The following is a 21,577-nucleotide window of genomic DNA, read 5'->3' on the forward strand; positions in this document are numbered from 1 at the left end:
CAATCGTCTCCCTTGTCGATGAAATGATCAGTTTCATCTGCGGGTTGCATCTGCGAAGATAGTTGTTATTACCGACTTTCTAGGTCATCTAACTTCAACTCTTCATAACTCCATACCCAACCTATAAATCTTTTCCGGAGGACTTCCTACTTTCCTGCAGGAAGCCTTTCCATAGGGTTGGTAGATAATCCCTCGGTCGGTAACCAAGGGTTACCGTGGGTAACAGGATTCTGGTTACTGTCACCGGTTTGGGAGTCACCTCCTCGGTTGCAGTATGTACCGGAACATAGTTGTAACACTCCTCGAACTCCATTGGGTTCGATGGTAGTATTCTTAGGAGTTCCAGACTCTTCTGGTTATCGTAGGGTGGATGTGAATGTATTGGTCTTTCATTAAGATCCTTTACTATTCATTATCATCTCTTTGTACGAAAACGTCCCGTTACTTGCAGCCTATGCCAAAGATATCTCGTTCTTGAAGACTAGTAACGTTCTGGGTAGTTAACGGATTCACTCCGTTATACTTCCCAGACCTAGCCGAAGGTCCCCTCTTATATATCCTGTGAACAGGATCCGGTCGGATGGACGGCGGCGACGTATACGGTGTTATTTTAACACCTTCGATTCTGTGGTATAATACTCACAGGACGCAACTTAGATTGATATGTATGATGACGCGCGGGCCCCGTAAGGGGGCCAGAGGGGGGTGTTGGAGACCTGAGATTTCGATTTCGGGATAGGTTACCCTACCTAGGGTAGTTCCTAGGTATCAGATCTCGGTATTCCTAACAATTCCCCATGCCTCTCGGAGTCTCTCACTGCAGTTTCTCAGGAGGATGATGTAGAGAGTAGCATCATCAAACTCGGCCTCGTATTCCAACAATCGACATTCGTTCCAATATGCTGAGAACGTTTGTTTTCCTTGCTGGAGTTTTTCTAGCTTTCGTCTTGCTGTTTCTTTGGCATTGGGGTCTCCAAATTGTTCAAAGAGTGTCGCCTTGAACTCTTCGTACGTGACCCATTCCCTCTGTTTCTGTCCATCTTGGAAGGGCATGATTCATTGTCCCGCGAGTCCTCTGAGTAGAGATTCTACATATGGAATCTTAATTTCATCATGGTGATCTCCGTATCCTTTAACTGCAAAATATCCCTCGCATTGCGCTAAGAATATTCGTAGCTTATCTTCGGTTCCTTCGTATGTGTCGGGCTTCTTTGCTTTTGGTCGTTGGATATTTCCTTGCCCTGTATTTCGCATGGCTGCAAGAAATGCCTGAAACTGATTTTCAGTCATTCCAAGTATGCTGGTTCCTGGTACCGGAGCGGCTGGGGCCGGTGGCCCAGGTACTGCGGATCCCGACATTCTCGCGGGTCGTGGCATTCCAGCAGAAGAGCTATCGACTGGTGATTGTTTCTCTGGGGTTACTGGGCTTGCTGCTCTCGAGGGTTCTGCTGAGACATGATCTAGGGTATCGCTGAATCCTCCTAGATTAAGATTTTGATCCTCGATGTCAATATCTCCTTCCTGGTCTGGGTTGAAGGATGCCGTCTTGTATCGTTTAGCGTCGCACTAGGTGACGCTTTGTAATGTAACGATCCCTCTTTGGCTAGTTAGTGCTTGGCAACGGGGAACGATACTTCTCTTCCTGTCTTCTCCTTCCTTTGTCTTACGATAACTCTAGGCCTCTGCCTACGTTACCGATAGTACAAGACTCTTGTCTTCTACCAGGACCGCCTATCGTAAGCTTTCTCTAACTCTTCTTCGTAAAGCGCCTTCCTTGGCGTAACGATAACGTTGCAATAAAGATAAAGATCGTAAAGGTATTTTATATTCGTTAAAGTAATAAGTAGGAAAAGTACTTAGAACAAAGCGTGAAGAACCTATCTTCCTCGGCCGCATCGGCCTCCTTATATAGTGTTCTTCCCGCTTTTAGTCATGTGACCTAAAGTGGTCACATGTGCGAAACTAAATCATAACAAACTAGTCATATGACCAAAGTGATCATATGCTCAAAACCCATGACCTCATAGCAAGGTCATGTGCGAAACTCATAAACCAATCATAACGCAATAAACAAGTCATATGACTCGACTGAGTCATATGCACGAAACCCATAACATCATAATGAGGTCATGTGCGAAACATAAATCATATGCGCAAGGCTTACCCGTAAGGCACACTCGTAAGGCATACTCGTCAGGCGCATGTCCCATGACTCATACTTGAGCCATGTGCGAAAGCATCACAAATCCCACACATAACTAATCATATAACCCGAATAGGTCATATGCGTGAAACAATAACATACCTGTGACTCATAACCATGTGTCACGTGAAAACCCTTTCCTCGCTAAGCCACATTCGTGACAGTCGCCTATTGTAAGCTTTCTTTAACTCTTCTTCATGAAGAACTTTCCTTGGTGTAACAATAATGTTGCAATAAAGATAAAGATCGTAAAGTTGTTTTATATTTCTTAAAGTAATAAGTAGGAAAAGTACTTAGAACAAAGCGTGAAGAAACCTATCCTCCTCGGCCGCATTGGCCTCATTATATAGTATTCTTCCTGCCCATAGTTATGTGACCCAAAGTGGTCACATGTGCTAATCCAAATCATAACAAACTAGTCATGTGACCGAAGTGGTCACATGCTCAAAACCCATGATCTCGTAGCGAGGTCATGTACAAAAACTCATAAACCAATCATAACGCAATAAACAAGTCATATGACTCGACTGAGTCATATGCATAAAACCCATGACCTCATAACGAGGTCATGTGTGAAACATAAATCATATGCGCAAGGCTTACCCACAAGACACACTTGCAAGGCATACTTGCCAGGCACACTCCCATGACTCATATTTGAGCCATGTGCGAAAGTATCACAAATCCCACACATAACAAATCATATGACTCGAATGAGTCATCTGTGTGAAACAATAACATACCTGTAACTCATAACCATGTGTCATGTGAAAACCTTTTTCATGCCAAGCCACATTTGTGATATCATAACATAATAAACAAGTCATATGCCTCCAAATGGTCACATGCGCAAAATTCATGACCTTGTAATGAGGTCATGTGCGCAATATAAGTCATATCCACAAGGCATACCCGTAAGGCATACTTGCAAGGCATACTCACCAGGTGCACTTCCCATAACTCATAATCGAGTCATGTGTGTAACATAACAAATCATAACATAACAAGTCATATGACCTAAATGAGTCATATGTGCGAAGTAATAACATACCTATGACTCATAATCATGAGTCATGTGAAAAGCAATATTTGTGACATCTGCAAATACTCAGACATGCAATATAAATATCAAAGTACCTCTAAAGCTCCTAGACGTTATCAAGTAACAGAGAAGCGACCTTAACAATATATTATTGTTCACCTGATTCTATTATACTTTACTTCGCTCTTAGTAGTCATACACGAAACAAGCAACCCTTTGAGCCTTTTTAGACTAATCTCTGTCTACAAACTGAATCTCAATTGGCTTAGACAAGTCTGAGTCTATATAGATCATTTCCACCTAACAAGTTGACCCATAATAGAAGTAGGTAACAAATCTTGAACATATGACAGCAACTCTCAGGGCAGAATAGGATTATATTACAGCAAACTAAATTAATACTGAGATAGCAAAACTACTTGAAATAATGAGGAGAAGTATGGGCAACAAGTTTCACGCACATATGCACAGATAGCGGATATTCCTTGGCGCCGGGATGTCCGGATATCATACTTAAAAAATCGACTATGATAGTACCGTACAAACCTGAGGGCTAGACCTCCGTAGCATTGGGCTGAACCCGGCATTGAGATCTCGAGGGTCTTAGATGTGCTGCAAGATTTTGCAACTGCTCGCTGTTACTATGCATAATCGGCTGGAATCTTGGCATGTTTACTCGAGTAGGCTGCCTTCGGCTTAGTCTACTCGAATACAATGGACTGTTCATTCGCCCTTCCAGAAGCGACCGTTCAGCCACTATCAATGGTTGCCCGAGATCTTGTCTTCCTATGAAAGCTGTTTGGTTACGGTAGCTAACCGTTCAAGTGACCGACCATTCATGGGTGTCTGAGCGGATCCATGGTGGTCAAAAATGATCAACAGCGGATGAAAGGGACCTCAGGGGTCCTTTTCACTTTTGGCCGTTCGCACCCTGCCGCGCCAAACCGAAGCGTGTTAACTGATGTGGAATTATCGCGCTTAGGAATCATTCATGGTCAATCCCGCGGATTGACTTCTCGCTCGTTGACCCACTTGGTTATTGACCCAGTTGCCTCATTATCGTGTTGAAAATATTTATGTAGATTGTATCGAGTGCAAGAGCATTGTAGAGAGAGAAGACTAATGAGCTTGAATGTTTGTCTGTGAGGGTCAACCGGACCCCGATTCATACAGCGAAGTAGCATGATAAAAAAATCATGAAGTTCTGTTGTAGTCAATAACTAACATGGATGAGTACCTACCTCTATGAACTTACAAAAACCACTATCATTGTATGCTGGATTCAGTAGATTGGGTAGTAAGAAAAAACAACCGGTATTTGCTATCCCGACTGGGCAGAAAAATCATATGTTCTTGGAGACTTGAGGTGATATAATATCATAGACTACCCTCTGTTTTCCTTGTGCTAAATTGTCATTAAAACATATTGAACTCTGGTAACACCCTCTCCCCTCTAAAAAAAAATTCAAAAAAAAATCTAGCCCTTAAAATGAATTCCTTTCCCGCTGTTATCCATCAAGCCGCGGTCGCGCGGCGTTCAGTAGAGTGCTCGAGGAGAGTATTTAGCACAGCCTCATTCCTTGTATTGATTGTCAAGTGGGGTGCCGTGCAAATTCCCCTCTCGGATGGCAGATGGCACGTTGCGGTACTCGAGTACGCACAGGAGACTGCTCGCCATAATAATGGAGGGTTTCTGTCATTTCTGTGGTTTGGAGAACGTTTTTGACATGTTTTTTCTTTATGCTGGGTACTCTCTTTTCTAGGATACCCTTTCCCTCCTGCTGCGATTGGCCCAAGCGGGTGGGTCCAAGTTTCTCACCCAATGCCCCGCCAATCGCATGCGATGGTGCTCTTCTTCCAGCAGGCCCCTTTCATCACTGCCGTTAAATTTTTACTCTTTTTTTTTCCCCTTCCTCTCTTATTTCCGTGCTTCTGGGAGCAAGCATGCGTTGAGGGTCCAAGCTTCCTTCTACGCGCCCAGGCAATAGCATGGGACGGTAATCTTCCAGCTTGACCCCCTATCGTATCACCGATGTTATTTTAATGGTATCCTCCTCTCCTCTTGGAAAGTAAAGTGAACCAAACGGTAAAGATGAATGGGTCGAAAAAGTAAAACAGCCTACTGGTACCGGTAATACATACCCTTATTTCATTCTATGTTACCTTATCGGTACTTTTCTTTCCTTCTCTCGCTCTATCCCTCACTTTCTCTCCCCCTTTCCTTCTCTTTCTATTTGTGAACACTGTCTTGCAGCATACCTTCCATCCTTACCCCGATCTGCAGTGTTCAAGTGATGCCGCCGGTGGTACTTGTATACGGTATCTAGCTGTTGCAGGCAGGCAATCGACCGGCCAGCAAGCGAAGTATCGCAAAGCGACACAAGTTCCAGACCCCCCTTTGCTACCACACAACCAACAGCACTGTACCACAAAGCCAGCGTCCTCCTGTTCATCAGGGCCCCGGGCGGCAGCAAGCGAGAAGTGAGGCTTCAACTATTTTCTCGCCTTTGACGAAATTCATCCTCCAGGAAATCCTCATCTTTTTTTCTCTCTCTTCCCTCCTTCCACCACCCGCCTCACCACGGTACCCTTTACCTTTTCCCGTCTCCGCTCTTCCCCTCCACTCCATCCTTCCTCCATCCCTCCTCCCCCCCTACTGAATCCATACCTGTCGCGGTCCGCCGGCGTGGAATTCCACTTCCTGTACTATCACATCCTACTCGTCTTACCAGTCGGTCCTATCTAATCCTTTCATCAATCCAAGTTGCGGCTGCAGCTGAGTTGTAAACAACTAGTTCTGCACATCACCGCTCTAAACGTGAAACCCTCCCTCTCCTGAACGTTCACCGTCCTGAACCATTTCCCACCCCTCCCTTTTCCAACCCTTACGGGACTGCCACGCCCAATACAGCGAGGGTCCGCAAAGACATCAACTTAGAACTGATTAATCGCCGCACCTTTCCCTCTTTTTTCTTGCGATTTGCAGTACCGTCTGCCACATCTTTAGTGTCTATTCCACAACCCGCCGCCTAGATCTAGCTCGTCGTTCTTTTCCTTCCATCCACACCAAACTCTTACCACGCACATACGCAAGCAACGCTCCTACACCCCCCTCCTCCGCTCCTTTAGCCCACACCCCCTCGTTTTCACGCCAAAACAAAATAAAATAAAAAAATAAAATAAAAATACAATCTTCTGAAGGAGATTGTTCCTTTTTATTTGCCATAGGTTTTACGAAATTTGTCCTTTCGCTGGGTGCTTGTGTCATTGTGGCTACGACTTTGGACACGCATACACATTGAGTTGCAGTAGGGCGGCTTCCTCAGGAGAAGAGGAGGAACGGTGATTTGAGCCGGATATGGATTCCCCAGGACTCCCGCCTGGTTCGCCAATGTTTGATGATGACGATGAAGGAACATTCCCATGTAAAGGATGTGGAAAGGTGTGCAGGAATACTGATGCTGCTGTTTCTTTTGTTTTTACCAGTTTTCTAGTTTTACTGACATGAAGTCACAGATACTGGAGGAAGGGAAAGCTTTCGAATTGTGTGAGTACAGCCGGAAAATAATTCTACCTCCCCTTCTCTCTCAATTTTCAACTTTCCTTTATCTCCTAAACGCTGCTCCATTCTCCATGACTTTGACTGATAAATTGGTAGCGGGAAACCGATGGCATATCGAGTGCTTTCGGTGCAACAAGTGCCAGACATTACTGGACTCGGACGCAAACTTGCTATTGCTGGGTGATGGCTCTCTCATTTGCAACAATTGCACTTATAGCTGCACAGCTTGTCATAACAAGATCGAGGACTTAGCTATCCTGACAGGAGATCAGGCCTTCTGCGCAGGATGCTTCAGATGCCGGAATTGCAAACGTAAGATCGAGAATTTGAAATACGCTCGGACTTCGCAAGGTATCTTTTGCATGAGCTGTCATGAGACGCTAATGGCTCGCCGGAGGAAACGGGGGAAAGTACAGAAAACCCCTACAATGGGGAGTAACGCCCCCTCGCCGATGCTTTCCTTAGATAAATCGCTCCCGTCTTTACCTGTTGAAGAAGATGAACCTCCCTCAGATGGTCACTCGGCAACTCCAACGGAGCTCTCACCTAGGCCTCGCCCTCCAGTAAATAGGACAGCATCTTCAAAATCTGGCCAAACCCCGGACCAATTATCTCCTCTTGGGTTCTCCGCTGCAGGTGAGCTTCAAGCTATTTGCGCCGTTGGTGATGGATTGCTAATTAAGCTACAGGAAATGAATTACGATCGGCGCCTAGGTCTCACAGATATTCAATGAACTCGCAGGTATCGGAGCATTCAGCAGATAGTGCCGGCTATGATCCGTATTCCTCATTTATTCCGGTCGCCCTCGATCCTTCACCTGCTCCGGTCACTCTACCAAGTACGGCCTACCGACCTAATAGAACCTCCTCCTATGACCCTTACTATCAAGAAAGATCTATGAGGGAATCTCCGGGTAATGCGAGACCATCATATGAGCGCAAAATCTCAGAGCCAACATCCTACCGGGAAACCGAAAAGAGCAGGCCACCACTGCCACTACACATCGCATCTCAGGAGAAGGGTCGCCAAATTCCTGGAAGTGGAGATGGTATGGATATGGAAATGGGGAGGAGATCGGGAGATTCTGGTAGGAATGGTGGGGATAAGAAGGAAAAGTTATACTTCAACAAGGATCTAACCTCAACTTACAGCTCTCCGTATATCTCAAGGGAGCCATCCAAGCAAGAGCCCGATTCTGACACTGCCAGTACCAAGTCTAGGAGCACCGTCCTTGCCAAGGACTCACCCGGACATGCGCAGGAAAAGGAGAACTTTAAGCTCGGAGAGGTGCCGCGGGAGAGGAAGAGGTCATTGGGCACACCAAAGATCATGGATGGGGAGGAGCTAGATCCCCATGAGATATCAGTATCATTCTTGCCCATGGATTTGGAAACTGCGCCTTCAGTGGCTGCCCCCGAGATACCGCCCCGTGGGGATTCATATAACCTGCCTATTTCGCGCGGGGATTCGCCAACTTCTGTTGCTAGGAAGCCCGTCGATTTAGAATCACCTGTTCATTCGGCTTCTTCCTCTGGACATTCGCAGCGCTCCCATGGAACATCCGGATCCAATGCTTCTGCAATTACAGCTGCAGAATCACCTGAGGTTGGGCTGGGAGCCAAGGATACTACCGATTCTAAACCACGAGGGATCAAGATCAATACTACTACAACCGTTAGCAATATTACTTATCAGCAGGATCCTACTTTCTCAACTCAAACTACACTTGACCAGCAACCGGGGGCCCCACAGCCTCCGTCCACTGTACATGCCTCGGGCTCTTCTAGTTTTAGTCCACAGGGGGAACCGGTAGGTCTAGATGGGTCGGTATTGCCACCACCGTTCAAGTCGCCTGTTAGCGATTTGAGCATGGAAGAGGATATCGCAAGGGTTTTTGGTGGTGGAGATACATCGGCATCCATACTTCGGCGGGTGTCGAACGCTGTTATGCATGGAAGAAGTTTTAGCGATTTGGCTACTAGAACGGGATCGCCCCCCAAGTGGCCAAGATCACCAAGTGGAGGGGATCCGGGATACCTTCCGTTTGAGGGCGACATTACTAGTCCGACGTTGTCATTAGGTGGGAAAGACGATACCCTTACCCTAAAGCACGAACTTCGACGTTCGATGCAAAGAATCGCCGAGCTTGAGGCCCGTCTTAACGTACGTGACTTCGGAATCTCCCTCTTCTTTCTTTTTATGTCTTACTAACATGTCAGCAGAGCACTGCCTCAGCGAAAGTGTTGGATTCAAATATTGCTGAGAAGAGAAATACTGTGGCTTTGCTGGAAACGGAGCGTGAGGCGTTTTTGCGTGAGCTAATGGTAATCAAGGAGCGGGTGGACGCTGCTAAAGATGGGTACGTGCCCCATGAACGATATTCGAGATCTCGGCTAACCATTTATTAATAGACAACCTCTTAATATGGAAGAGCTGAAGTCCGATCTTATACACGGATTAACTCGGGAGCTAGAGGATCTAAAGATGACTTTGAAGTCAGAGATTCAAAGCCTCGTAGCACAAAGGGATCAGTTAACCGAAGAAGTCGAAAATTTTGCTCGTCTCAGAGACCAGGCTATACAGGATACTGAGCAGCTAAATTTGAAGAATGCGCAGCTTGCTGACTTGAATAACGAGCTCACCCGACGTATCCAAGGCCAGTTCAAGGCAAACAAAACACCTGTAAATGGGTTGGGTATCTATACTGGCAATGCCGCCGACTTGCTTGATATCAAGGACCAAAACGAAAAACGGCCCTCTACTGCAACTGCGACGTCCGCATCATCTTCTAACATGGTGGGCCAAATCAGTGACACCACGCACATCCATCATCACCATGAAGCTACTGAAGTCTTTACCGCTCAGAAGGTTACTTCTTTGAAGAATGGACCGCAGATCAAGAAGACTTTCTGGAAGAAGGGAGGTGCTGTTATGAAGGGGGCGGGAAAGGGGGTTAACAAGCTGTTTGCAGGTTCTGATCAGAGAGAGGGTTGGCCCGGTGATCATCCCAATGGCGTTGATTCGCCCGGCAGTATGAAGCCCGGAGGGCCCGATACACCCGGGGGTAAAATATTTGGCACACAGAAGAAATGGATGAAGAATAAAGGAGGTCAAAACGGGCTCGGCGCGGCTGGATCTACTGCTACTATTAGTGATGGTGTGCTTCCACTCTTTGGAACGGATCTCGAGCAACGTGCCGAGTACGAAGGCAATCGCATCCCCAATGTTGTCCAGAAGTGTATCCAAGAGGTTGAAGTCCGTGGAATGGACTTTGAGGGTATCTACCGTAAATCTGGTGGCGCCTCGCAAATGCGCCATATCCAGGAGGCCTTCGAGCGTGGTGATGATGTGCCGTTTGATAGCAATGTTGATATTTGCGGAGTTACCAGTGTCCTGAAACAGTACTTCAGGAACTTGCCTAATCCTCTGCTGACCTATGACATTTATGAACGCTTTGTGGACACTACTAGTATGTATTCCTTGCCCCACGAGCTTGATACGAGCGCTAATATTTCAATAGCCGTCTTTGAGGAGGAAACCCGCATCAAAATCGTCAAAGACTTGGTCGACGAATTACCCCCCATCCATCGCGACTGCCTGCAATTTGTTATTTTCCATTTAGCAAGGTTGGTTTTTTCCCTCATTCCAATTCACGTGGATACAATTACCAACGCCTTAACAGAGTCGCCGCCCGAAGAGATGAAAACCTAATGAACGCCCGTAATCTGGCAGTAGTCTTCGCCCCAACTCTCCTACGCTTCACCAGCGATGAACGGGAAATGACGGACATGCACGCGAAGAACAATGCCATACAGTTCCTCATCGACCACAACGAATCCATTTTTTAATCAATGAAATTAAAAACCCGCCACCCCCCGAAAAAACAAAAGAATGGGGGATCTATTTTCTTTCGTTTTTTACCCCTCCCCCCATTTTTTCAACCCGATCCCGAAGCTTTTGCCTGTATTTTTTTCTATCATACTATCATACCCTTTTTTCCACTAGCAGGGTCTTGGTTGTGATTTGCTTTGCTAGCTTGTATTGTGTGCGCGTGAGCGGACAGGGGCGTTATCCTTTGCTTCTCTTTTCTCCTTTCCTTTTCTTTTTGGGACGTGACGAGGTTTTAATACCGTGAGCTTTTTTGCCACTTGTTTGCCTGCTATTACCCTGCTTACTCTACTCTACTTCAATGTCGGCAGTTCCGTAGGTGAGTAATGTGCTAGCCTTTTTTTTATGGTGCGGTAGTTTCAAACAGCGGAAACCCTTTTTAAGTTCTAAGTACAAGCAAGTGTTATTCGTCTTGAAGGAGGCAGAAGGAGGAAGGGCAGGGATGGGTGTTATTTTTCTTTACTCTCTTTCTCATTCTATTTTTTTTCATTCTTTTTTTTCTTCTACTTATTGAGTTTTTCGCAAGGTTCATAGATGGTTTTTATGGGACTTCAGTCCTCTCTTTTTTTCCCTTTTTTCTTTGCTGGTGGTTGATTGATGGATGGATGGAGTGAAGGAAGGAAGGAATAGCTTAACTGGCTGCTTAGTCACTATGTAACGAGCCAATAGACTAGGTCATGCTTTGTATAAATCACTACTGCGATACCGTTACAAGTACCTCCTCGCCTTCTGAAAAAAAGCCAAAGAAAATCCCATTACCCTCACAAGAAAGTAGGTAGGCATTTATGTGCACACCACCTAATGCCTTAACTAAAAAGTGTCATCGAGGGGCCCCACATCCCGAACCACCGGCGGACTGCTACCCCCAGTAGCCCCACTCTCGTCCGCCGCGCCAGCAGTCTGCAAGATATCGTGCACAATCCTCCGGCTGGCCTCCCTCGCCGGTGTAGCCAGCAACTTTGAGGGCGGGAGCGAGAACTGGATGGTGACGGGGGGACTTAAGCCGGGTGGTAGGTCCAGATCGTCAGAGTCGTCATCATCATCGTAGCCGTATGCAAAGCGGCCTTCATCTCCCTGCTGGCTGAGTTCGTGGTGGTGGGTTGTTGTTACTTTTGCGGTGCCGTAGCGTCTTGATATTGGCGTTTTGGGATCGCCGGCGAGGACGGTGGTGTTAGAGGTAGTGCTTGGTTTGGGTTTCTTTCCGCCGTCGAAGCCGCCGAAGCCCGGAATTGGGGAAGAGAATATGTCTGCAGAGTAAAAGTGTGGCTTTGGCGGTGAGGACATTGGGGATTCAGACCCAGGTGGGGGTAATATCTGGGCTTTCGGCGTCGTTGCTGTGGCGGCTCCTATTGTTCGATATCGGGAAGGAGGGGGTTTTCCCAGCGGCGTGGCTTGCAAGCGCCAGTTCTTGTCGAGCACCCGGTGGAGGAGTTGGTCTTCGTTCGCCCCGCCCGGCGTCTTTTTTCCGATGGCCCCAGCGGCGGAGGGGTAAAATGGTGAGGATTTGGGCGTTTCGAAGGAGCCTTTTGCTGGACGGGTGCGTCGGGATGTTTGAGGGGTTGCGGGGAGAAGGGTGGGTTCGAAGGTCATGTCTGCGTCGTCGCTGCCGAAGGAGTCTTCGCAGCCGGTTGCGCCGGCGGCAGGAGCGGCAGCGGTATTGGCGGTGGTGGGAGAGCCGTGCATAGTATAGTCATTCCCGGCCAACTCCTTGCGCAGCGCATCGAAAGGTGATTCGATGTTCTCCCACTGTGTCTCTGTGCGTTGGAGTTGCTTCCCCTTGGGCGTGCTTGCTCCACCCAATCCTCCCGCTGTCAAATTTAGCGACTCTAATAGTGAATCATCCAGTAGGTAGTCATCGTCGTCCTCTTCGGGACCGCGGTGTCGGGGGTCGTCTTCCTGCGTTATCCGTGTGGACTGCTCGCCGTAATTTCCTGGCGAAGAGGCAGTTATATACGTTTCTGCATTGGTAGCCACGCCGGTTTCTTCATATGTCTCCTCTTCCTCTTGGTAGTTTGATAGTGCGACGTTAGCACTGGCTTCGAAGAATTGCTTCCAGAACTATATTTCCCCACTACAATTAGCATTTACCTTGACTTTAGTGTGGTGGGGGGGGTAAGGAAAATTACCTTCGACCCCTCCCAAACAGCCTCAGACTCCTTCGCGTATCGCTCAACAATAGGGATGATACTGGTCGTGACAATCCGATGGGCTTTACTGAAGTTGTGATCAATTTCTACCGCACGCATTAACCTCCCATTCCGCTCTTTAAGAAATAAAAGGAGGGAAAAAAAACCTTGCAAGGTAAGCGTAATACTCTGCTCCAACTTTTCCAATTCTGCCGTCAAGCTCAGCGGCGGTCTCGACATCTTCCTTCCCTTAATATTGTTTTTTTTGTTGTTCTTTGTTAGGCTATCGTATCATGATATGAGAGAGGCAACTAGGTGGGTGTTGTGGTGGGATCAAACTCAAAAGATTTGAAGTCAAGGATGATGACTAATCACAAGTTCTCGAGTTTACAAACTGGGAGTCTTATTTGAATGGAAATGGATGAACGCACGAAAGGCGTTCCCGAGCTTATCTTAACCTCAACCGTACGCCTACATACCTGTCCTCCCAATAGACAAGCATCCGCCATATACCAGCCGCAAACCATCAATCACGGTAATACTTTAGCAAAATACAATGGCAGATAGACTATCCCAGCTTCAAGACGCTATCGACCAGGTGCTCCCTCCCCCCACGTCCGTGTGCGCGCGATACCCCCCTCCCTTCCTCCCTCCAGAACAAAGCTAACAAACGAACCCAATCCCAGATGGCAACCCAATTCTTCAGCGCCCTCCGCTACATCGGTACCCACCACGACGCAGTACCCGTCGGAAACGAAGCAAAAGTCACCGACGATACCGGCATTGCCCCCCTTCCCCTTCCTCCTTTATCATAGCTGACATCTAACAGCTGTCATCGACGACAAAACCACATTTGACGGCACCTCTCCCCCCCCCGGTTTTCAAAAAATGCAAAGCTAATAACAATTGCTACAGCCGCAAAGGTCGAACTCGCCCGTGATTTGATATTCAAATCCAAGCAGATCGAGTTCCTGATCACCTCTTTACCGGGAATCGGCGTTTCCGAGGACGAGCAGCAGGAGCGGTTGAAGAGTTTGGAGACCGAGTTGAAGGAGGCGGAGGAGGAGAGGTGCAGGGCTGTGCAGGAAAGGGAGGCGGCGGCGGAGAAGTTGGACGCAGTTATTCGGAGGTTGAGAAGGTTTTAAATTGTTTAGGGAGGAGAGCTAGAAGTGACTTTCTTTTATCTCGAATGTTGTACTGTGGGCGTATCGAGACTCGCAACGTGCTTGGGTGAAGGGATTACTGGCGTTTTTTCACCAAATTGTAAGGATCCCTTAAGGGTATGATGGGTTGTTTCTTCTGCCTTAGTGCGAAGGGCTTTACATTTTATGAAAGGTTAGAACTGCCTAGATCTCCTTTTGCTAGCCCCGAGAATTTTGGTACTTATTTTTGATAGTGAGCAGAGGATGGCATTTTACGACTAGAAAACATTCATGGTATATCTGGATAAGACGACATCATGCTGGGTCACTCGGCCCTTTCCTCCCTCGTCCCCCCTTCTTGATCTTTTCTCTCTCGCCCTTCCCCGTATCTGTATAGTACTCTGTCATCTCTAGCTTCAAAAGCAACATTGAGAGCAGATTTCCCTCCTCCTTAGAACCTGATCCAAAGATCGCATCAACAGCCCTTCTTCCTTCCGAATCCTTCACACCATCACCATAGCCCCTCTTCTCACTTAGCCCCCGACAAACATTGATGAATATCCCAATCCTTCTCTTGAACCCGGCATACAGTACTGGGATTTCCTCATCATTGGTCTGAGCCCCAATTGCTTTGGCGTGTGAATACTTCGCAAACGTGAGAATCGAGGTAAATATATCTTCCATAAGCTTCATCAGTGGAGCCTGGCGCTTTCTGGAGAGTGTCGCAAACATGATCCTGTCAAGTATACTCTCGTGGTACACTCGCAGACTCTCGATCCCCTCTGCGCCGAGATCTGAATCATGCGAGTCTAGCTTCCTTTCGATGTCTTGGAGTTTATCTTCAAACTTTCGCCAGGTGGATCCAACCCCTGTCTCAAACATGTAACTACAAACTGCGTCTACAAAGTGGCGTGCTTCAATTCGGAATTTCTGCGCGACTGGATCTACCGTGTGCCAGCGGCTGCCACGGGAAGTTGCATCGCGGAAGAGCTTATTGACCACAAAAAGCATGCGTAGGACTCGGAGTAGTAGTTTGAATAGTCGATCATACTGATACAGTGCGGTTGTAGAAATGATAGCATCCAGTGGAGAGGGTGGTTTGTATTGTAGCTTCAAGAAATCTAGAGCCTCTAGGCCGTTCGGGTCCATACATCTCTCCAACTCCCCCATTGTCATGTCTCGAACGCCGAAACTCAAGCCTCCCGGTAGATCGCCGTCTTTGCCCGCATGATGTATCCCACCTTTGGTTTGTGTGTTGTCAAAACTTTCGTCGAGAACTCCCATTAATGCCAAACGCAGCTCAGAGGATGCGGGAGGCCAACTATCTCTACTCCCTAGCTTCAATCCCATAGTCCCTCCAGTTCTGTGAACCCCTCCACGTTTCTCTGTTCCATCCAATTCATCGCCAAAGAGTGCGTGGCTAAGACGGCTTGAGTAAACACCATCGCCGAACAACTCGAATTTTCGGAGAAGTGAGAGATGCTCTCTAACTTTGTGCCCCTTGAAAAACATATTTAGACAGGCAGTGTTTATGATCTTTGCTTGGACGGCAAATATATGGGAGAAGGAAAGAACGGGGGTTATTGATATGGGAGGTGCAAATGCAGTTAGGTGATCGTGCCCTGGGTCAGGATTTAGCTCCAAACGTGATATTTTGAGGACAAGAGTGCGCAATAAATCCTTTTTGTGTAGGTGTTCGATGGAGAGGGGGGGGCTGTTCATGGCCGAGACGGACTTGCCAATCATAGCACCTATCTCCTCTTTAGATTTTCCAAATGTTTCAAACGCATCAATGCCTCCCGGTACTGATTGGTAATTTCCGGCCATGGGAGCAGTTGCTGTTGACCCCTGCACAGAATACTTATCAATAGCCAATCGAAGCTCTCGTTCATAGCTCATTGCTTGACTCTGTAGGCTGTCACGTCGTTAGAAAGGCGTGGTTTTAAGTTATGATAGGTATCGCTTTACTTATTTAAGTCTTCCCAGGAAAATTTCCACTCCAGTCTTGGAGCCCTTGCGCCCTCTACAGCCCCGGGCCGCGACAGCGGGTGGCTTGGGTGGAATTTCTGCAAAAACCGTAGACTTTTCCCGCTCTCAAAAAGAGACTCTCCGCTCTCCGCACTCATAAAAGATGGGACCTTCGCTTTGTCGAAAATCTTTACGTCGTTAGATCACCGTAAAGCATTCGCTGCAATGGATATCTAGCTCTTACAAAGTTTCGATTTGTGCGCTCCGCCCCCCTCTCATTCACATATGTCTCTTCTTCAACTCTAACGAAAAATCCTCTCTCGACGGATCCTTTAAACCCAATACCTTCACCTCCTGCTGGTCGGCCAAGGCCTATCCACTCCTCAATAGACTCCAGCCAGGGCCGAGTGACCCTTGCTAGGGCTTCCATTAATAGGGGCTTCAACCATCCGCTTCGATGCTGCTCTTGCTGCACTACTTCAAATAACGTAGTAAGTAGCCGAGAATCGTCTGATATACCAGCTGTTTGCGAAATTATTTGATGGAATGTATCGATGATGAGTGAGGGCTCGCGCATGAGTGAGTGGAGGTGCAGAACACTACTGATAGTTGCGGGGTCGACGGAGAGTCTTTGCCGAATTGATTCAACTATCGCCGTTATACAATCCGCTAGTGCTATGGTGGAAGGCGTGGCTACTCTTTCGCGCGCTGTTAGCCTGTCGTAGGGCCTGGGGAAATAGGGTGGACTCAAACCTTGAGTCATTGCCGACGTCATCAACAAACTTTTGGAGCTGTTTGATTTTCTTTCCGCAATCCGCAAAGGATTTTATGATGCTGCCCCTGGTGTCAGAAGTGGTCCCACGTAGAGCCTAGTTCGACTAGAGCATACCTATCAACCGTCCCGGCTGTACATCCGGATATCCGCAATCGTGGTTTGATAGAAAGGAATTCGGCCTTTTTCCGATCGTATGTGAACAGTACCGAGTTTCTGCCGAGGCCAAGATGTAGAAGGCACTGGATAGCAAGTATGTATAAGTTTTCCTCAGTTCTAAAAGCTACTCATATCTTTACTACTAACAGTGCAGAGGACATCCGTGCGCACAACCTCCGTGATCTCCTCAGACCCATCCACGTACTCTGTAAGAACCGCATCAAAAACTTGAGATCCAGCCTCCGAGAGGTAAGGATTGGCAGGGTTGTTTGCTCCGGCGGAGAGAAAAGATTCCCATGTTTGAAACCGTGGCTGTTGAGAATTAGTCACCAGCTTCTAAGTTCGATGGAAGTGCACGAACATTCACCGGAAGATCAGAAGATCCAGGCCGAAGCCATATATCCTCACTAGTATCGGAGGATTCCTGTTCTACAGCTTCTCCAGCTGTTGAAGCGATGGAATCTACCTCCGTTGGGGATCCAGGATCAGGGTCGGCGAAGTACTCTGCGAAGTCATGGTCGAAGGTGAAGAGGTTTACTTCCGATTCATCTTTGTAGGGATCTAAAGGTTTAGTAATATTCAGGACGGTTTCTGTTCGGGTTATAGTTAGCAATCGAGACATAAACAGTAATTGATAAATTGGAGTTACCTTGTAGTGGGGCAATAGGAAACAAGGTGGGTTGAGCAGAGTCATCTGGAGCAAAACATGAAGGTTTCCACAAATCCGGAATTATAAACGGATATCCCTCCTTTCCTTCCTCCCCTTTATCTCCATATTTCATAAACGGTCTGGGGTTGGGAAAGACTGAAGAGAAGTGTGTCATGATACTGTGGGTTCTCGCCTGTCTAGAAGACGGAGATGTTGACATCCCGGGTCGCTCGACCTCTTGGAGGGACACTGCATGCCAAGCCCACGAAGAGCCTCACACTCCAGCCCGTCATCCCTTGCTATGGCAACCCAGGCATTGGCGCACTTCACCCTCTCTCTCTCTTCGTGCCATTCGGTTGTCTCTATACTCACCGCCACTACGACCATTCTTCTAATAATGCCTCCGAAAAAGAAGAATAAAGGGCGTCATGCCGCGGCTGACGACGATTCTCCTCCTGTCCCGGAGCCAATCATCTTTGATGGCTGGACCGACGAGCAGGAGACGACTCTCTTCAAAGCTATCGCTGTTTACCGGCTAAAGCCCGCAGGCAAGTAGCTGCACAACCCGAAGCTCGTATCCCGCTTGTCTAATAGGAATATTATATAGGAGTACACAAGCACTTTCGCATAATCGGCATTGCCGAATTGATGAAGAACCATGGAGTCTCCGACACTCACACCAACATTGAAGGCATCTGGCGCAAGCTACAATCGCAGTATTACCTCGAGGGTTTGGACGAACGCGTACTTATTACTTTCCCTTTACTGCATTCCGAGACTGAGATTTGTGAACAGGAGGACATTGAAGACGACCTAGACACTCCGGATCCCTCGAGCGAATTTACCCTTCCGGCCGATGAATATGGGGCGCTCATGTTCTCCCGACGATCTGACCCCAATAGTATCGACAGCCCTCTTACTGTTGTTCCGCAGACTTTCTGGGCGACTGGGACGAAGGGGAAGAAGAGCGGCAGAGCTGCGCGAAGCGAGTCCGTTGTTTCGGGTGTTGGGACTGGATCTGCTAGTGTCAATCCAGACGATACGGAAGATGGTATATTTCTACAGCCTTCATGTTCTACTTTCTAACCTCGATTTCGATATCATAGAATCCGCCAGGTCAGCTTCTCCGGCCCCTACGAAGACCAGAAAGAACGCTGCCAAAGCCGGTACTCCATCAACTTCAACTACCACTACCACCGCCTCCCGGCGAAAGCCTCCTATTAGAAAGAAGGGTTTAGTTACCAAAACTAAGCCCAGCCATAAACGGAGACCACCCGCTAAACCCGCCTCTAGTGAAGAAGAGTCCGATGTCTCCGACGATGAACTCTCTGATTTGCCCGATGACGTAGATGGTGACGAGGATGCTGGTACAATTGCAGGGACCGAAGCTGGGGAGGAGGAGGAGCCTGAGGTGGTCGCGGAGAGTGAGATGGGGGAAAGTACTACTGCCCCTGGTACTCCACCACCGGTACCAAAGAAGAGAGGGAGGAAACCGGGATCCAAAAAGGCAGTTCCTCCTCCAAAGAAAGTGGCCAGGAAAGGGGATGTTAGAAGAAGCACAAGAAGAAAATAACATGACTAGTTTCATGGCTCTTCGTATGATATATTTTTTCTAGTCTGGGGTTTCCCCATTTTTCCTCTTTCGATAGGCAATGCTTTCTCTGCTGTGTTTTTATCAACGCAGCTGGTTACCCATTTTTCTGGCTGCCTAGATGTCAATTCCTAGTGATGTCAGGTTGGGGGGTTACGATAGTCGTCGTGTTTCTTTTCTTTTCTTTTTACAGTCCTCGTTCGCGTCCGCTGTACTTGTACTGCTAACACATCCACTACCTATAATTTATCATACAACCACACTACCATACCATAGCAAAGAACCATATTAACTTGGGGCACGGGTGATACCCCATGACCGCACCAATCCCCCCCAAAGTCTCCAGCATAATATCACACCATAGCAATATCACAGGCCTCAAATCTACCCAGAAACCTCGTGCGTCAAATCCTGCTGCTACTCCCGCCAAAACGAAACCCTCACCGCGATCCACGGATGAATGGAAATCCAGATGCTATGAACCATAGCTATGATATCCCCACCCCACCGCCACTGCCATCATCGTCGTCGCTACCATCGCCCATCTACAGTAAAGCACTCATGCAAAAAACCCCTCTTCTCTCATAGTCAGCAGCCAGCAGCATCAACGTCATAGCAGCGGTGAGGTGATGTTGATGCGCGCGGAGCTGAGGGCAGGGACAAACCTGGAGGGGGTAAACGAAGCAATTTTTGTTTCCCCCGCATTTCTAAATAGCTAGTTTGAGAAGTTCACTTCAGTTTGAGCGCATACCCAAGTGCCGTGCTATGCCATGCCAGGTAGGTTCCCGTGAGAAATAAAGAAAGAGCCGAGTTGTTTGGCGCCCGTACAGCCGCGGCAAGTGGAGGCGCTGTGGGGGTTAAGGTAAGGTGAAGTGGGAGGATGGGGGTGGTGATATCCTAAATCCGGGAGGCGGAGGTGGAGCTTGGTCGATTTATTATGGTTTGTAGACTTTTCTAATTTGGTTAATAGATCAAAGTATCGTACCCGTACCAGCTGGGAAAGGCTCACTTCTCCCCGCACCTACTATATGGCGAGGATTTGTCTGTATAGTATTGCGCCCTCTTGCCAGCTAACTTATAGGGACCCCAATTGAACCCCCTACCTCATCCATGGTTTTCCCTCCGGTCTGTTCTGCCCTGTCCTGCAAGGCCGTTAAGGCAGCTAAACTCGCGTGGCAGACATTAATCAATTGACTAATTAATCAATCCAGAATGCTACCCAATTTATCGAGAAACTTATTCCACCATATGATACCAGTGTTCCCTGTGGGGGAGTTTTTTTTTTTTTAACCGTAGTCTAGTTGTAACTTATCGGGTATCGTATCGTAAGTATGGTGATACGGAAATTGTATGATACGGCGCTCCACCATAGGGCTCGATCGACTGCAGGGTTAATGACGATGGTGATGGTGCTGGTGCCGACACTGTCCAGGAATTTGGTTCCTAGGTTCCTCTGTTAGGCCTTCTTTCATTTCTCTCACCCCCCCTTAGGGATAGTAGAGAAGCTTTGCCGTAGAAACTTCGCTCGCGAGAGGCTAGCTAGATATGAGAATTTCCGCCAAATGAGCTCAACTCGCTCATTCGTTGTATGATACCATTCACCAACAGCTTTTCGTTGTTTTCATCTTCTTCACCTCCTTCACCGGGATATCACAGTCCCTCACTCGGCCGGGGCGCGGTCTTGTCTGTGTGTGTGCTACTGTATCTGGTTATGCATTGGGCGGTACCGTGCATCTCCCTATCGTACCGGGAAAACTAGGAATTCCTTTTCTTCTCTCCCTCGTTTTGTTTATAATGCTTTAGAGATATCGGGTCCAGCCACATGGATTGTTTACTGTACAGTACCGTAGTGCTCCCTTCCCTGCTTGTTCAAGAGCTGGTTAACAGGATGATGGAGCCCCTTCCTTCCTTCATAGGCAGAGAGGGCTGACAAAGCTCTAGTTTCGTCCGAACTCCCTCCGATCAGGCAAAGCAAAATCCGGAGTCCAACCCAAACACGCAACCACCATGGCCATAAAGACACAGCAATCGTCAATTCCACTGCTTTCCCCTTCCCCAGATATAGCCTGCATCTATAGATTTATTATCACCCCCTTCAATCTAACATATTCATTAATTTTATTTATTTAATTCCCTCCAATGACAAACTTGCGCATTTCTCTTTTTTTTCTTCCTCTTTTTTTCCCTCTTGTTTGCCCCCCCCTCCCCCTCCCATCTTTGCGCATGAAATATCCACTTCCAGCTCCGCATATTACCCTACCAATGAGCTGGCAACGAACTCTCAAATACCCATCCATCCATCATGATCCAAGACTGACAACCCATCACTACCGTAAGCGGGAATACTAGATTGAAGATTTTCCCCGATCGTGAATCCTCTTTTTTTTTCTTTCCATTCACCGGTGAGATACTATATGTTTCCTCCCGGGAGCCTGCAGTGCTGTACAGCAGTATGTAGCCTCCAAGGGAAACAT

At 47.7% G+C, this 21,577-nt stretch overlaps 5 protein-coding genes; 3 read left to right on the forward strand and 2 right to left on the reverse strand.

Annotated features, from left to right (window-relative positions):
- Window positions 1-6,453: 6,453 nt before the first annotated feature.
- GSTUM_00005862001 (uncharacterized protein) lies at window positions 6,454-10,879 on the forward strand. XM_002837957.2 has 9 exons: window positions 6,454-6,687; window positions 6,762-6,792; window positions 6,904-7,295; window positions 7,347-7,443; window positions 7,497-8,971; window positions 9,031-9,167; window positions 9,220-10,277; window positions 10,329-10,434; window positions 10,491-10,879. The coding sequence occupies exons 1-9, from the start codon at window positions 6,604-6,606 to the stop codon at window positions 10,654-10,656; spliced, it is 3,546 nt and encodes a 1,181-aa protein (XP_002838003.1). The 5' UTR covers window positions 6,454-6,603; the 3' UTR covers window positions 10,657-10,879.
- A 485-nt stretch (window positions 10,880-11,364) lies between these two features.
- On the reverse strand, window positions 11,365-13,120 carry GSTUM_00005863001 (uncharacterized protein). XM_002837958.2 has 5 exons: window positions 12,990-13,120; window positions 12,823-12,929; window positions 12,571-12,754; window positions 12,402-12,450; window positions 11,365-12,299 (listed from the first exon to the last, which is right to left on the reverse strand). The coding sequence occupies exons 1-5, from the start codon at window positions 13,060-13,062 to the stop codon at window positions 11,507-11,509; spliced, it is 1,206 nt and encodes a 401-aa protein (XP_002838004.1). The 5' UTR covers window positions 13,063-13,120; the 3' UTR covers window positions 11,365-11,506.
- A 171-nt stretch (window positions 13,121-13,291) lies between these two features.
- On the forward strand, window positions 13,292-14,188 carry GSTUM_00005864001 (uncharacterized protein). XM_002837959.2 has 4 exons: window positions 13,292-13,420; window positions 13,509-13,545; window positions 13,652-13,699; window positions 13,738-14,188. Exons 1-4 carry the CDS (start codon window positions 13,379-13,381, stop codon window positions 13,965-13,967), a joined length of 357 nt encoding a protein of 118 aa, XP_002838005.1. The 5' UTR covers window positions 13,292-13,378; the 3' UTR covers window positions 13,968-14,188.
- Window positions 14,189-14,279: 91 nt separating this feature from the next.
- Window positions 14,280-17,732, reverse strand: GSTUM_00005865001 (uncharacterized protein; the record flags this gene model as incomplete). Its single annotated transcript, XM_002837960.1, has 8 exons — window positions 14,280-15,879; window positions 15,933-16,120; window positions 16,177-16,630; window positions 16,686-16,766; window positions 16,822-16,946; window positions 17,011-17,175; window positions 17,225-17,454; window positions 17,513-17,732. The coding sequence occupies 8 exons, from the start codon at window positions 17,730-17,732 to the stop codon at window positions 14,280-14,282; spliced, it is 3,063 nt and encodes a 1,020-aa protein (XP_002838006.1).
- Window positions 17,733-17,870: 138 nt separating this feature from the next.
- Window positions 17,871-19,109, forward strand: GSTUM_00005866001 (uncharacterized protein). XM_002837961.2 has 4 exons: window positions 17,871-18,038; window positions 18,107-18,256; window positions 18,308-18,563; window positions 18,619-19,109. Exons 1-4 carry the CDS (start codon window positions 17,910-17,912, stop codon window positions 19,083-19,085), a joined length of 1,002 nt encoding a protein of 333 aa, XP_002838007.1. The 5' UTR covers window positions 17,871-17,909; the 3' UTR covers window positions 19,086-19,109.
- The last annotated feature ends 2,468 nt before the right edge of the window (window positions 19,110-21,577 follow it).

The sequence above is a fragment of the Tuber melanosporum genome (genome assembly GCF_000151645.1).
Source record: "Tuber melanosporum whole genome shotgun sequence assembly, scaffold_21, strain Mel28".
Classification (NCBI taxonomy): domain Eukaryota; kingdom Fungi; phylum Ascomycota; class Pezizomycetes; order Pezizales; family Tuberaceae; genus Tuber; species Tuber melanosporum.

Bases quoted from the DNA above. Each gene is read 5' to 3' on its own strand.
- GSTUM_00005862001 (XM_002837957.2), top strand. From the start codon at position 6,604: ATGGATTCCCCAGGACTCCCGCCTGGTTCGCCAATGTTTGATGATGAC. The intron at 7,296-7,346 runs GTTGAAGAAGAT...ACTCCAACGGAG, and splicing joins AATCGCTCCCGTCTTTACCT to CTCTCACCTAGGCCTCGCCC. The intron at 9,168-9,219 runs GTACGTGCCCCA...ATTTATTAATAG, and splicing joins GTGGACGCTGCTAAAGATGG to ACAACCTCTTAATATGGAAG.
- GSTUM_00005864001 (XM_002837959.2), top strand. From the start codon at position 13,379: ATGGCAGATAGACTATCCCAGCTTCAAGACGCTATCGACCAG. The intron at 13,421-13,508 runs GTGCTCCCTCCC...ACCCAATCCCAG, and splicing joins TTCAAGACGCTATCGACCAG to ATGGCAACCCAATTCTTCAG. The intron at 13,700-13,737 runs GTTTTCAAAAAA...CAATTGCTACAG, and splicing joins CGGCACCTCTCCCCCCCCCG to CCGCAAAGGTCGAACTCGCC.
- GSTUM_00005863001 (XM_002837958.2), bottom strand. From the start codon at position 13,062: ATGTCGAGACCGCCGCTGAGCTTGACGGCAGAATTGGAAAAGTTGGAG. The intron at 12,930-12,989 runs GTTTTTTTTCCC...TGCGTGCGGTAG, and splicing joins TATTACGCTTACCTTGCAAG to AAATTGATCACAACTTCAGT. The intron at 12,451-12,570 runs GTCCCGAAGAGG...TCCAACGCACAG, and splicing joins AGACGACCCCCGACACCGCG to AGACACAGTGGGAGAACATC.
- GSTUM_00005866001 (XM_002837961.2), top strand. From the start codon at position 17,910: ATGCCTCCGAAAAAGAAGAATAAAGGGCGTCATGCCGCGGCTGACGAC. The intron at 18,257-18,307 runs GTACTTATTACT...ATTTGTGAACAG, and splicing joins TCGAGGGTTTGGACGAACGC to GAGGACATTGAAGACGACCT. The intron at 18,564-18,618 runs GTATATTTCTAC...TCGATATCATAG, and splicing joins TCCAGACGATACGGAAGATG to AATCCGCCAGGTCAGCTTCT.